Source organism: Osmia lignaria, chromosome 8 (assembly GCF_051020975.1).
Source record: "Osmia lignaria lignaria isolate PbOS001 chromosome 8, iyOsmLign1, whole genome shotgun sequence".
NCBI classification, from domain to species: Eukaryota; Metazoa; Arthropoda; class Insecta; order Hymenoptera; family Megachilidae; genus Osmia; species Osmia lignaria.
This window is the reverse complement of record NC_135039.1, coordinates 9660745-9674949: the sequence shown is the minus strand read 5'-3', so window position 1 is coordinate 9674949 and position 14205 is coordinate 9660745. Positions and strand designations below refer to the sequence as shown.

The window sequence follows — 14205 nt, the reverse complement described above, 5'->3', positions numbered from 1 at the left end:
AAATTTACTTTATGACATTAATTATGAAAGACAATATCATTCAAGTATTTTCCTAGGATTTTTTCCACAAGACCAATGCGTTTGATCCAATTTTCCATTACATTTTCACATAACTGGAATTCAATTTTATCAATGGCAAATGTGATATTGTTTTTCAGCTCGTCAGTAGTGTTTGGATTATTAGCGTAGACTTTTTTTCAAAAATTTCCGTAGAAAAAATTCTAACGGTGTTAAATCACACGGTCTTGGAGGCCAATCGATGTTTCTTACTCATGTAATTACGCGTCCATTAAATTTGGTCCAATGCATCGGGCTCATGAAAAAAAGCCGAGGAGGACACTTGATCGATATTGTTTATTATAAGTAATATTGTAAAACAGACTTTGTGTTAAAATAAAAAGACTATACAAATCTCAAATACTTTGCGTTATATTTTAATTTAAAAATGTGACACTCAATTTGGATAACGCTTTAGTTCGCATATGTGTCTATAATTCTTTTAATTTTCAATATTTTTCCACGATTCTAGATCAAACTATACCTACACTCGTACAGATTGAGAATCTTTTTGGTTCTTCTATCTCAGATAACTATAATAATTACTAGTGGCGGCTCGTAGCTCAAATTAGGGGGGTGCTGCTCCAGAAAATTTTTAATCTTGTACCGGCACTGTGGGAGCGTCAGTGCTCTCTCTACCGCGCAGCCTCGAGCGCAGCTTCCTGTGTGCGCATGCGCACAGAGTCAAACACCACGCCACTGCACTAGAACTGTGAAGCGCATAGTTCCGTACAACGATTTTTGTATCTTTTTTATGAACTGGGGGATCGCTACTGACATTAAGCTTAAGGGTAAAAGCGGCCCTATTGTTTTCAACAATTAGTTTTCAAGATATACGTTTACAAATTACCCGATTTTCAGTAGATACGTTTCGGTTTGAGTGGCAAGTCGTAAAAGCGGCCCTATTGTTGCGGTAAGTGCCACAGCGGGGGTCTACGCTAGGAACGGCAGACCCAAAGAATAAGAAACCGCAACAATAGGACCGCTTTTACGACTTGTTACTCAAACCGAGACGTAACCACTGAAAATCGGGAAATTTGTAAACGTTATATCTTGAAAATAAATTAAAATCGGGTGCTTAATAAATTCGTCTTGAAAAGCATTATCACATGATCTGAAAAAAATATATAGTTCCATTTAAAAAACGAAACTTGACCATCATATCTTTTAAACTAATAATGTAAATAAATTTTCGTTCACGCCAAAATATGGGCCCCCTTGTACCGTGCAATTTCCATATAAACAATTTTTCCTATCATCAATAGTTACGAAATAAAACGACTGTCACACTTTAGCGCGGACACACTGTATATGGGGATGAAGTTCCGAATACGACCGGTCGCAGATTAAGATAAAATTTTGAGGGGGAGGGGGGAGGCAGGAGGGGACCCTAAATATAAATTGATATCTTCGGCTTCCTATTAGTTTCCAAGATATTAATTAAAAACTTTCGTACAATACATAGAATTTTTCCTATACAGACGTAACTATTACTTATACATATTTATGGTTGAAAAAATTTTGAAATATTCCTTAAATGTAGTACAATATATACGAAAAGTTTTATATCAATCGGTTTCATGGTTTTCATTAAAAAAATTCTCAAAGATTATCCTAATTTGAGCACTGTCACACTAGGGAACTCTTGGGTACCTGGTTCCTTCTGGAAGAAAATTCTAGCTACGTCTATGCTTTTAGTTAATTATATCCCACGGATAATATCGTTGAATGACGCTGACTCCTTACCTCGTCCTGTTAATAACGAGGGAAAGGTTGTTTTATAAATTGGTTCTCTAGAAGTTTCAGGTGGTATTAGGAGTAACTGGAAGGAATGCGGCTCTGATTTGTTATTGCTTAATAGGTTCACCAATTTGCACATAATCATGACGACAGGATATACATATTTTCGTTATTGGTCCAAGTGATCACATATACTAATCAGTAATATCGGATCAAGTAGTAAATATACCTCCCAGCAACCTATAAAAGGGTGTATGACAGGGAATTACTGAGCGGATACTATAATTGGGTGGAGTGTACGAAGTGTCCCTTTTGATCCTATACTGTATCCCTGAATATTTTTACACTGGCGATCAAATCAGGGTTTTCCAGGAAAAATGGCGATATAGGGAAAGCAGGAATTCTCAAAATTCTAATTTTGATGATGTTAATATTAACTCATTATCCACCGGCTATAAATAAAATAGATGCACACTACCATCTTATAATTAACAATAAATAAAGATTAAAAGATGTAACCTTTCTTTTCGATTTCCTCTTATAATAATTGAAGTACATCTAACTTTCATTATTTCAACAAAGTTATATGTGAATTTGTAATAATCAAAAAGTTATTAATTGGATTTTTTCAACACCCGCTACTTCCGATAGATAAACATTATATAGTTTAATATATAACTGAGAAATATGAACAATAAATTAACATTAGAACTACCGATGTTTGATTTACGCTTATTTTTAAATTGAAAATAATGTAGAAAATTAAATAAGTAAAGGATGAAATATAATTTAATATATACATTTTAACAATAATACCTTGGTAAAGTTTATTATTTAAAATAACAAATTTGCAACCAGTCATTTTGAGTGGATTGGTAGCTCTAATGTTAATATTGATTCAAATTTCCCGCGTATACGTTTACACGCAAGTGGTGGGGAAAGACTCCTATATATAGAGGTAGCGCCTTACCTACATTGTCACTTCCTCTGGGAATGCCTATGGGGAAGGATGAGAACCCGGGACATCATAATTTTTCCTGGGGAGCCTGATTTAATCGCGAGTGTCTTTATTCAGCAACACTTATCATTTATAGTCAGTCACAAAAATATTTGAACATTGGTATAATTTCGAATATTACAATTTGTATTTTAGGAAAATATGTAGTAAATAAAACAAGTGTACTATTCTATGTTGCATTACAATTTATAGGTAACGAAAATACAGAAACTATTTATTATTTATTATATATTCTTGTTTATAATTTCGAGGCCATACAAATATTCAGATACTATATAAATTGAACCTATAAATACAAAATAACTATCGTGGCGTAACATGATGTAAGCGTGTTGATATGTTAAAAATAATTGTTTGTAATTAATTTAATTGTGTCACTTTAATGCTTTACTATTCTTTCATAAGACGTTTTTTAGTTTTGTTCTCAAAATTGTTTATTTAATTGACCCTATAAAGGTTTTGCAAAAGAGGGTGTAGATTGTTTATACATTGAATGGAAATATATGATGAAAATATGAAATGTGCATTGCCGTAATTAGATAAGAGCCAGTGTGAGTCTGTAATTTTAAAATTCAAAAATTTCGAAACATCAGAAATCTTAAATTTCAGATTTCCTACACTTCAGAATTCTAAAATTCCCAAATTTCAAAATAGTTTCAAAATTCCAGAATTCTAAAATTCTAAAATTCTAAAATGTCAGATGTTAGACGTTTAAAAATTTCAAAATTCCAAAGTTACAAACTTTTTAAATTTCAGAAATAAAATACCCCCAAATTTTGAGATTCTAAAATTCTGAAATATCAAAATATCAGTTTAAAAATTTCTAAAATTCAAAAATTTCAGATGTTAGACGTTTAAAAATTTCAAAATTCCAAAGTTACAAATTTTTTAAATTTCAGAAATAAAACACTCCCAAATTTTGAGATTCTAAAATTCTGAAATATCAAAATATCAGTTTAAAAATTTCTAAAATTCCAAAATTTCAGATGTTAGACGTTTAAAAATTTCAAAATTCCAAAGTTACAAATTTTTTAAATTTCAGAATTAAAAAACCCCCAAATTTTGAGATTCTAAAATTTTAAAATATCAAAATATCAGTTTAAAAATTTCAGAATTACAATATTACAAAATTTGCAGAATACTTTATTATATTTTTTTATTATATCTTTTCTTTAGATTATTTTATTATCTTAACAAAATACCATTCACTGATCTGCACGTTGTCAGCACAATTTTGCTAAATTATTCTTCAAGCTAAATAATTATTTATTTTTGTCCACAAATACTAATTCACCTACTCTATTATAAATGCTATTATAAATCTGTCACCAAATTTTATGGTTGGTTGTAAACATTTTAAATTCAGTTTTTTTCTTCTATTTTAAAAAAATTGTATTCTTCCATCGCTATCGTAGATATTAAATTTGTTTTCTTTAATAAAAATAGCATTATCTCACTGCGAAATTTTGTTTGACATATATGTTATATTATTTTGGAGACCAAAGTTGTTCTCTGCTATTTACAGTAGTCTCTCGTTATATTGCCACGTGACTGATTTGTCTTTCATATATGTAGCGTTTCAAGCATATACTAGTGCTAATTTTCTATTATCATAGCCTACGAAAATGATACATTTTCATCTCCCTTTTCCTTTCCAACTGAAAGTTTGGAATCTTGACAAATCTTCCTCTATAGTCGGTTGTCGTACCGTCCACGGCAATATAGCAAGAGTCTACTGTACTCCATTTATACATGACTTTTCTCGAGCTGTTTACCCATCTTCGCATCTTTTGGTATTCCTCGTTTTTCATTTAACTCTTTGGAGCACAGTTGGGTTTAAAGTGTCTTATCTTTTTGAAACCTAAGTATGCATAGTGAGATATTTTTATACCACGTCGAAAATTGAAGATTACTTTATCTACTTTGTTAAATTTTATAAGAATAAAATTTTTGTGCAATATGAGCCTTTTTATTTTCTAAAATTTCATATTTTGAACAATTAACAGCACTGCTAATTTTCATGCAGTTCTTCATTAATGTTTATAAATTTTTTTTGAATTAATATCACGTCTATAGCTAGTATTAAAAATACAAGAAAAACCAGTTTGCAGGATGATGTTAATTCCATCTTTATTTCTCCAGGATTTCACCATGTCCGAGACTGTACCCTAACTAATTTTTAATAAACTTATAATTTTGCTAAATGATTATTTTTGTAATGGAAAATCCTTAATTGCTGTATATTGAACAATGTTGCATGAATTTTAAGTAATACTGGCAAATGTTCTATTTTCGATATTCTGTGTATATGATCTGTAGTTGCATACATAGATAGTTCCTTTGATTTTCTGGGAATTACGTGATTTCCTTATTTTTGTTATTTAACAGGCTGTGCAACATAGCATAATACTACTAAAATTTTTTAAGTTTATAACCCTACAATTTTTAAAATAATATTAGGTACTTTCTTTTCTATTAAAAATGTCAGTACTGTTGGTCTTTGTATAACATGTTCTTTTGTTTCCATGGATCTTTACTGTTATTTAGTTAAAGATGCAAAATCAATTTCTTTATTTCTAATTTCGAGAAAACATAAATATGATTAGATTTATTATTATAAAGTTTAAGTTTCCTATATTTTTTTATTTCTTGGATTAGAAAAATCACTTTTATTATTTAGTATGTGAATTTGAATTTAAGAAACTATTGCATGATTGTTCCAAAAATCATTTGCACTCCTCCCTTATAATTAAAAATACGGAACAATTTTTGATTATCTTGTGCATAGATAAATTAAGTATAATCCTTTAACAGTGGAGCCTTACAAAACATACAAAGATATTAATCTAAGGTTAAAATTGGGTCTCTCTCCACGGTCCGCCATTTAAGGGTTAATTGAAATGTTACTAGTATAAGAATTAATAAAGCAGGCAAAAGAATTTGTTCAAAAAGTTTTTTTATAAAAATTAACCAAATTGCAAATAATAGTAATTAGAAATAATTAAACTAATTAATTTAAAATAATAAACAAAACTTCTAAAATATATACAAGGGTATTAACTTAAAATTAAATGTATAATTTTTAAACGAAAGGGTTTCAAGTATTGAAAGAATAATTTTGTAAAAAATAAAAACAATTTAAAATACATTGTGGCTCTCTCCATGGTCCGTCGTCCGAGGGCTAGTTGAAATGCTACTAACATAAATACTAATAAAATAGGCAAAAGAACTTATTCAAAAAATTTTTTATAAAAATTAACTAACTATAAAATAATAATAATTAGAAATAATTAAACTACTCAATTTACAATAATACACCAAAGTTACAAAACATATACAAGGATATTAATTTAAAATTAAATCTATAATTTTTAAATGAAATAGTTTTATATTAAAAAGAACTATGTAAAATTTAGAAAAAAAAAAATAATATAAAATACAAAATTGTGGCTCTCTCCATGGTCCGCCGTCCAAGCTTAAAAAACTACAGTTCCTTAAAAATTGATACCCCAACACTCGTTTGATGTAATATTTTTGCAATACAGCGTAATCGGGCTAACATACTCGCAGAGCACGATATAGTTAACTATATCGACGTTCCAATATTTTTACAACCGACTGTACGTACACAGATCATGCGAGTATGTTTTCGTTGGCATCGTTTGGCAAGCAGTCAGCGAGGTGGGAACGGGAAGCGAGGAACGCGGTGGCTTCGGTGAGCGTATAAAGGTTCTTCGAAGCATCGCGGATTCTATTCGGAGACCGGTTCTGGTCGCGACTGTTCGCAGTGATACTTTTATCCTTGGCGAGATTCCGACCGCGTACGATTGCGAGAAGGTGATCAGTCGTCTAGCCAATCGTTTCCTATCTACTTCGTTCCTTCGTGCGTTGTTTGAAATTCTTTATTACCGCGTGAATACACTTACCAGCAGCTGCCTTTTGTCCCGTGAGAACGAAATTGCGTTCGATCAAACAACATGCCAACTTGTACCTGTGAGAAACGAATGTTCAACGAGGAGAACCACGTGTGTCAGATGAAGCCGCCTGTCGAAGCTGGCGAGTACGAGGAGGAAACACAGGAGTACGATCCCGCGGTTAGGTACGACTCAGAAAAATAATTTTAGAAAATTATTTCGGTTGTACTTTTGCTGATAAATATTGGTAATAATATTACCCGTTTATTTTAATATAAATTATTATGTTTCCTAATATATTTATTTCTATTTAATTTATATTTAATTTATTAATTTATATTTATATTTATTTCTAATTAATATTGTAAAGAATACTGACGAACTAATAATGTTATGACAGTACGTATATTTATGTACGTCTTATCTAATCATCGCGATTTATCATGGCGCATAAGAATTTATTGGATTCGAGATTGCGTAATTATGCTTGTGGATAGTAATCGATACATTTTTTTGTTTGTTAAGATGTCATTGATAACTTGGTAATGTGCGTTCTTTGTTGTATATTTATTCATAAGAAGGATTAGGTTTAAAATGTTATGCAAAGTGTCATGTCTCATTTTTAATTAGAATTTGATTTATTATTTTGAATTGATTAACTTAATTATTTCTAATTATTATTATCATTTGGAATTTGGTTAATTTTTATACAAAACTTTTTGAATAAGTACTTTTAATTACTTTAATAATTATTATGTTAGTAACGTGTCAATCAACCTTCGGATGACGGACCATGAAGAGAGTCCCAGTTTTAACTTTAAGTTAATATCTTTGTATATGTTTTGAAAGTTTGGCTTATTATTTTAAATTCACTAGTTTAATTATTTTCAATTATTATTATTTGGAATTTGGTTAATTTTTATAATTCTTATGTTAGTAATATTTCAATTAATTATCGAATGGCAGACTATGGAGGAAGTCCCAGTTTTAACTTTAGGTTAAATGATTCAAGTTCCACTGTTTAAGGGTTGAATAATTTAACAATACATAAATTCCAGAACAGGGTCTGGACTTTAGAGTTTCTTGGATCTCAGGCATGCAACTAAAAATCGGGAACTATATTTTAAAATTAAGTTTAGAAGTCGAAGCCAGTCGATTTATTCATTTCATACAGTAATGACTAGACTGCAGATAATGCATTTATTTATGCATATGGAAATATTTAAAATATATGTTGAATGTACGCTAAATATAACTAAGTAAAGTAAAATATTTCAAAAGTAGAAAATGTAGAAAAATAGTATTTTTAAAAGAAAATATATTATGAAAATGTGCAGTATAGTAATGGCAAACAGCTCTATACGGGCCCCTCTTATTTTGCTTATAGTTAGTTGTAAACGCGGCCCCTAATAGATAGGGTGGATTATATTTTCGAAATGTCTATAGACAGATAAAAGTTGAATGGTATAACAAGATCTATTTTTCTATGACTTCATTTCTTTAATAAATCCAATGATGTACATAAGGAATGCAAGTGCACCTGTTTCTTAACTGAAACTGCAAACTACTTTTTACATAGATCAATTATTCAAAATATTCTGTATAAAAAGGTATTATGATACAATATAATAAAAATTCACAATTTGTGTGGTATATAAAATTAAAAAGTAATTTTCAAGTGCAACAATTTTTAATTTTTAATACATTATTGATTATTTCGACGTTATACCTTCATACTTTTTTATGTAAAATATTTATAAAAAGTAATCTGTATGAAGAAAAAATATGCAGTTCTTTTTTAAAAAAGTGTATTTGCATTTTTTATATACATCGTTGCACTTATAAGTAAGTAGAAATCAGAGGAAGGTAGACTAAAATGTTATATGATCCTCCTCTCCTATCATAAATTGTTAAATAATATTCTTATTACGTAAAACTATGAGTAGAAACTATCTTAGAATTAAGCAATATTGAATGTTTGACATTTTTGATAAAGTTAGGAGATCTGACCCTACTTTGATGAATAGATACTAATTTTTCTCTTTTTGCTCTGCAACTTTTTCTTGTTTATAACTGTTTTGAAAAATGTAATCTATCTCAATTACTGGAACAAGTTATATTTTTAAAATGATAAAATACAGAAAAAAAAATGTTATCAAGAAAAATTAAATGGTGTTTAATAGAACATCAGATAATATTTATATCGGTTCCGGAAGTGGAGGACTTCCGGAATTTTAAGGTCACCTTTACTTTGTTAAATAGAATAGTATTTGTTTTAATGTCATTTGATGCATTTCGTTATTCGTTATAAAAATATATTAAGTCACTTTGGTAGAAAATTAATTAGTTCAAAAAATATCTTAAGGAGGTACTTGGGTTTTCTCAATTTGACAAATTTGGGGGGGAAGGGGGGGAATTTTATACTTCCCTCGATGTCAACCACTGCATATTGTTATTCTCTACAGAAAATTACTAAGGTACTTGAGTCTAAAATTGATTAACCCTTTCGCTGCCACGGTGGTCCCATAGGACCGGCGCTTGTCTTTTCATTTGGGCCAAGGGTGGCCCAATTTTCTACTGAGAAAAATATGCTATTGGCAAGATTGTACCATTATTTTAATATATTTCGCAATTCTTTGCCATCACAAAATTTTTAATATGAAATTTGTGGCCCACTGATGCAAGTTCAAAAATTTGCATGGCAGCGAAAGGGTTAATTTAAAAAATATCTTAGAGAGGGACAGGGAGAGTCTGCATTAATCTCTCCCCAAGATACCTTTTAAATTAATCAACTTTCGACCCAAATGCATTAATACTTTAACATAAGAAATAAAAATACGTTTCGATTGACCTATATAAAGGAATGTAATAATATTTAGAAAAGTGAAGGGGACATTGAAATCTTACAATACACATACAATACCTGATGCTCCATTGGACGCCATTTAATTTTGCCTAATGAAATTTTTCTCTATCTTCCATCATTTTAGAAATTCAAGTTGTCCCAGTTGCATGAAACAGCCTGTATTTTGTGAGTATAAAGAGATAAAAATGTTACGTAAACATAAACCATTTGCAGCTGTAACAGGCTTCCAGTTATGCAGTGAAAACAGATCTGTGATATTTACATTCCGTCTGTTTATATTATCTTTGTTTACTATCGGAGGTCATTGAAACTGCTGGATGTAATTTCCGCTAGTATCATTGATAAGATGTGGAGTTTAATTGCGCAATTACGATAGTTACCATTTCGTTCGTATTTCATATTTTTGTTTATTCTTAACAAAACCTCAAATAATCTATGTTTATATAACATTTTTTTGTTATTTATACACAGAATATGCTGATGAGATTTGTGTAGAGATAGCCTAATCGTAAGACACGTTATGTATCAACCCTTGGATGGCGGACCATGGAGAGAGCCCAAATTTAAATTTAATTTAATTTTATATTTCACGTTACTTTCATTTTTTAAATTTTACACTGTTTCTGTAAGGATTATTCTTGCCATATATGAAACTCTTTCGTTTTAAAATTATGCATTTTACTTTAGGTTAATATCTTTGGGTCTCGATTGACCCAGACTCTGCTATTCAAGGGTTAAAAGTTGAATATGTATTTTATTTAAATTATAGTAATATCAAATTTTATTATCAACTTTTGAATGCAATTTGTAACGAATCACTTGTTACATACCATCCTTGTTCTAACCATGACCGAATTAAGATTTTTGGGGCCCCGGGACTATCAAACTTTGGAGGACCTCTTTGGTTGATAAACTTGGCTTAAAAGTCAAAATTTACTTTAAATAAAACTAAATGATTTTTGATCACAAGGAACAAGAAGAACGATAAAAAAACTCTGTCAATATTTTAATATAATAAATGGAAAGTTTATAACCTCTGCAAAGTGGGGCTCGGGCTATGGTTCCCCTTCGCCTATCTCTGAATCCAGTATTGATTTAACGAATATTTATTTTTCCTAATTAATCCTCTAGAGATTTGACTCAATGAATGATTATTTATTAAAATAAAGGTCTCAATAAGTATCCTAGAATATTTTCACATTGTTTAAAAACCAAGAATAATAAAAAAATAAATTATGGACACAAATGACCTAAGTTACCCACCGAAGTTGCAAACACTATGCTTGCTCATTAGTGATGTGCGGCCCGCAAAATCTGTTTTATGTGGAATTTTGGAATAAGAAAATTTTTATGTGGAAAAATAATACTTGTAACAAATTTATTTGAAATGAATTTCATTCCATGTCACTTGTGTAGCAGTCGAGAAAACAAACGGTGTTTCGTCTCGGGATCGTCTGTCAGACTCGTCAGTGGGGCTGACAACAGAGACCCCTGCCCCAGACACCTATCATACCGCGGTTCGAAACTTGTACATATTCGAGCCGCATGCCGGGCGAACGCTTGCGAGAGTACGGTTCCTCTCGCCGCCACCTAGCGCACCCCGGCCCGGACTCGAGGCGTCCGGGGAGACGAAACCCCCTCCAGTAAACGATTGCGACACCTGTATGTTCATTTTATACAAAATAGATTTTGAACTTGCTTATTGCAAGCATTAACAAGTACATGAGAGTTGGGTCGCGGACCGCGGCCCGCGGGAGGTCGTCCGACTCTGCCCGACTTTATCCGACCGGACCCGAAATAGTCGGGCTATCCGACTGCACGCGTGTATCGGACACCCGACCGAGCCCGCCCGAGCCCGTAATATCAGATACTCACACATCCCTATTGCCCACGAAAGGCTAATATTGATTCACTAAATATCACGATTTAAAAGCTTTTTTGAAAAAAAGGAAAAAGAGAATTGAAATTTCAAAAAAGAATTTTATTTAATTTTATATTCTATACTCATTGTTATTTTCATTTTTTAAATGTTGCACTATTTCTTTAAATATTATGTTCATCTATATGAATCCTTTTTATTTAATACTTTAAATAGAATATTATTGAATATGTTTCAAGGGTTAATTAACCCTTGAACAACGGAGCCTGGGTCAACCACGACTAAAACTTGGGTTATTAACCTAAAATTAAATGTATAATTTTTAAATAAAAGGGTTTCATATATTAAAAGAATAATTTTTAAGGAAACGGTGTAAAATTCAGAAAATGATAATATAAAATTGAATTGAAATCGGACTCTCTACATGGTCCGCCGTGCGAGAGATAATTTATAACATACAGCACTCTGATACTTATAATTCATGTTCCATCTGTCCAAGAGGTTAGTTCTTTTCCACAGCATTATCTTTTAATTTAACAATATAGGTTTATTGACAACTGTTATAATTGCATCGTTATATTTCTTTATCTCTCATTGTCAGTTGTCCTTAGATGCACTGACAGCGTCGCGCACGTGTCTCTTACTCTGATATTGCAATCAGGTCATTCCACGTCAAATCGATCACTTTTTACGTTGATGTCAGGGATTTTGTTCCGAACACAATATGATGTAGTGCAGATTAATCGTAAATGGAGTGAAGGGAAATTGAGTCACTTCCAATTTGTTTAAAAAATATAAATCTTTGGATTTTGGAATTGTACCTTGCAAAAATTATACATATATACTTTCTGCATAGACCATATAATAATAATTAAATTCTGTATCCCCTTTTATATATACCCTCTGAATTTCATTATCATCAGTCAGTGCCGGATTAAGGGGTGGTCTAAGGGGGCCCCCGTTATAAGCCCTCCATTTACTACGTCATAAATGTCCAATGAGAGGATGTAGTAGGATAAAATAATTAAAAGTGCTCTTGAGCCAATTTTACCTGGCAATGCACCATTCAATACCAATACAAGTTTCACCCCTATCTCAATCGGGAGGGTAGTTACAGGTTTTGTGCCACATTTTTTCAATTTGACATTATGCAAAAATTCTAGGATATTTCATGTTTATTTATGATTGTGAATTTCTTTTAGATTTTTTTGTTCCAAATTCTAAAGGTGAAAAATTGAAAACTCCAAGAAATCTCAAAAAATGCACTTTCTCTAAGGGTTAATTTGATTTTAAGCTAATAAGATACTTGATTATTATCTGTCTTAGAAATCTGCTTACAAAGTAAGCTCTTTATTAGGATTTTTCAAATTAATATTGTTAAAGACTTGTAGGAAGTCCGCGATAAGGAAAGCTCACGAATCCGTTACGCCAGGCCTGTCCAAGTAGGGGAATCCACTCCTGGAACACATGTTTCGGTTCCCCTTCCAACGCTGCTCCTTCAAATAAGATGGGACGGTTCCGACTACCGTCTCTCCGTCCTTCCTAGCGGCGGTCCCGCCCCCTTGGAGAGATGGTAGTCGGAACCGTCCCATCTTATTTGAAGGAGCAGCGTTGGAAGGGGAACCGAAACATGTGCTCCAGGAGTGGATTCCCCTACTTGGACAGGCCTGCGTTACGCAAACGAAGAAACGTAACAAGAAATGTAAACCGCAACAGCTGATCGGAGTTCGTGAACTCTCCTAACCGTGTCATTCTCAAGCGGATGAGCGGGTGCGTGTGTGCGCGAGCTGTAATTTTTCAATGGAAACTGCGAAATGAATGTTTACAGATAATGTCTCTCGATATGAAGCAGACAGAATTTCGAGTAGTCGGTATCTTATCCTTGTAAGTTGAGTTAGGGGTAGTCGGTATTGTTCTAAAATTAACAAAATGGTTTAGCATATTTCTGCTGAAATTACAGTGGTACCTCGGTATACGTCTGCTTTGGAATACGTCCTGTTTGAATGTGACAAATTTTACTCGGTATACGACATAAATTTTTTATATGAATTTTGCGTCATTTTTAAATAATTATCTCAGAGGAAAAATTAAATTAATAATCAAATATAGAAGTTGATGTATTAACTGACTGATCATACAAGGATACAAGGCAATAAAATTTATTCCATTTGGTTTGTTAATTTAGAATCTATCATTAGATTACATTTATATTTTACAAATTAATTATGTTAAATAAACTAGTGAATATTTTTTATGAACTTCTAGGAAATCGTTTAAATGCTGTTCATGACATAAACAGTGTTTAAATTATTTTACAACCCCATTAATGTAGGTATAATATCAATAGGAGTTCTTTTTTTACATGAGAACTGATCAATCATTTTTACATTACTTCTTATGGGAAAGGTTGGTTTGGTATACGTCCTATTGTGTGTAAGTCCAAACATCAGGAACGGATTAAGGCCGTATACCGAGTACGCACACCCCGTCGTTACAAAAAAAAAAAAAAGGTACTATTCTACTTTGATAACGAACTGAAAATATGTTAATTATACTAAGAAAACTTTCCGGAACGTAGAATATTTTTTTTCATTTATTCTTTCGAGAAAGTGGAATATTGAAGTTGCAAACACGCGATTGCACACGGCTAAGAAGATTACCTTCGTTTTATCTCGAGGAAGAGGTTTTTGAAAAAGTTGATAGAACTTCAACGATAAGCACAAGGATCTTC

General features: G+C 31.6%; 1 protein-coding gene across 3 annotated transcripts in view; it reads left to right on the top strand.

Annotated features, from left to right (window-relative positions):
- The window catches only part of LOC117608815 (uridine phosphorylase 1), a 77287-nt gene that overhangs the window by 27706 nt on the left and 35376 nt on the right, over nt 1-14205 (top strand). The window contains exon 1 of one of the 3 annotated variants that reach the window (XM_076689837.1): nt 6553-6914. The exons of 1 other annotated variant lie outside the window; for it this stretch is intronic. In XM_076689837.1, the coding sequence (XP_076545952.1) occupies nt 6793-6914 (122 nt within the window). In that variant the 5' untranslated portion in view covers nt 6553-6792. Of the gene's footprint in view, nt 1-6552; nt 6977-14205 lie in introns of those variants that run through there. One more of the 3 variants, XM_076689839.1, reaches the window with a different exon arrangement.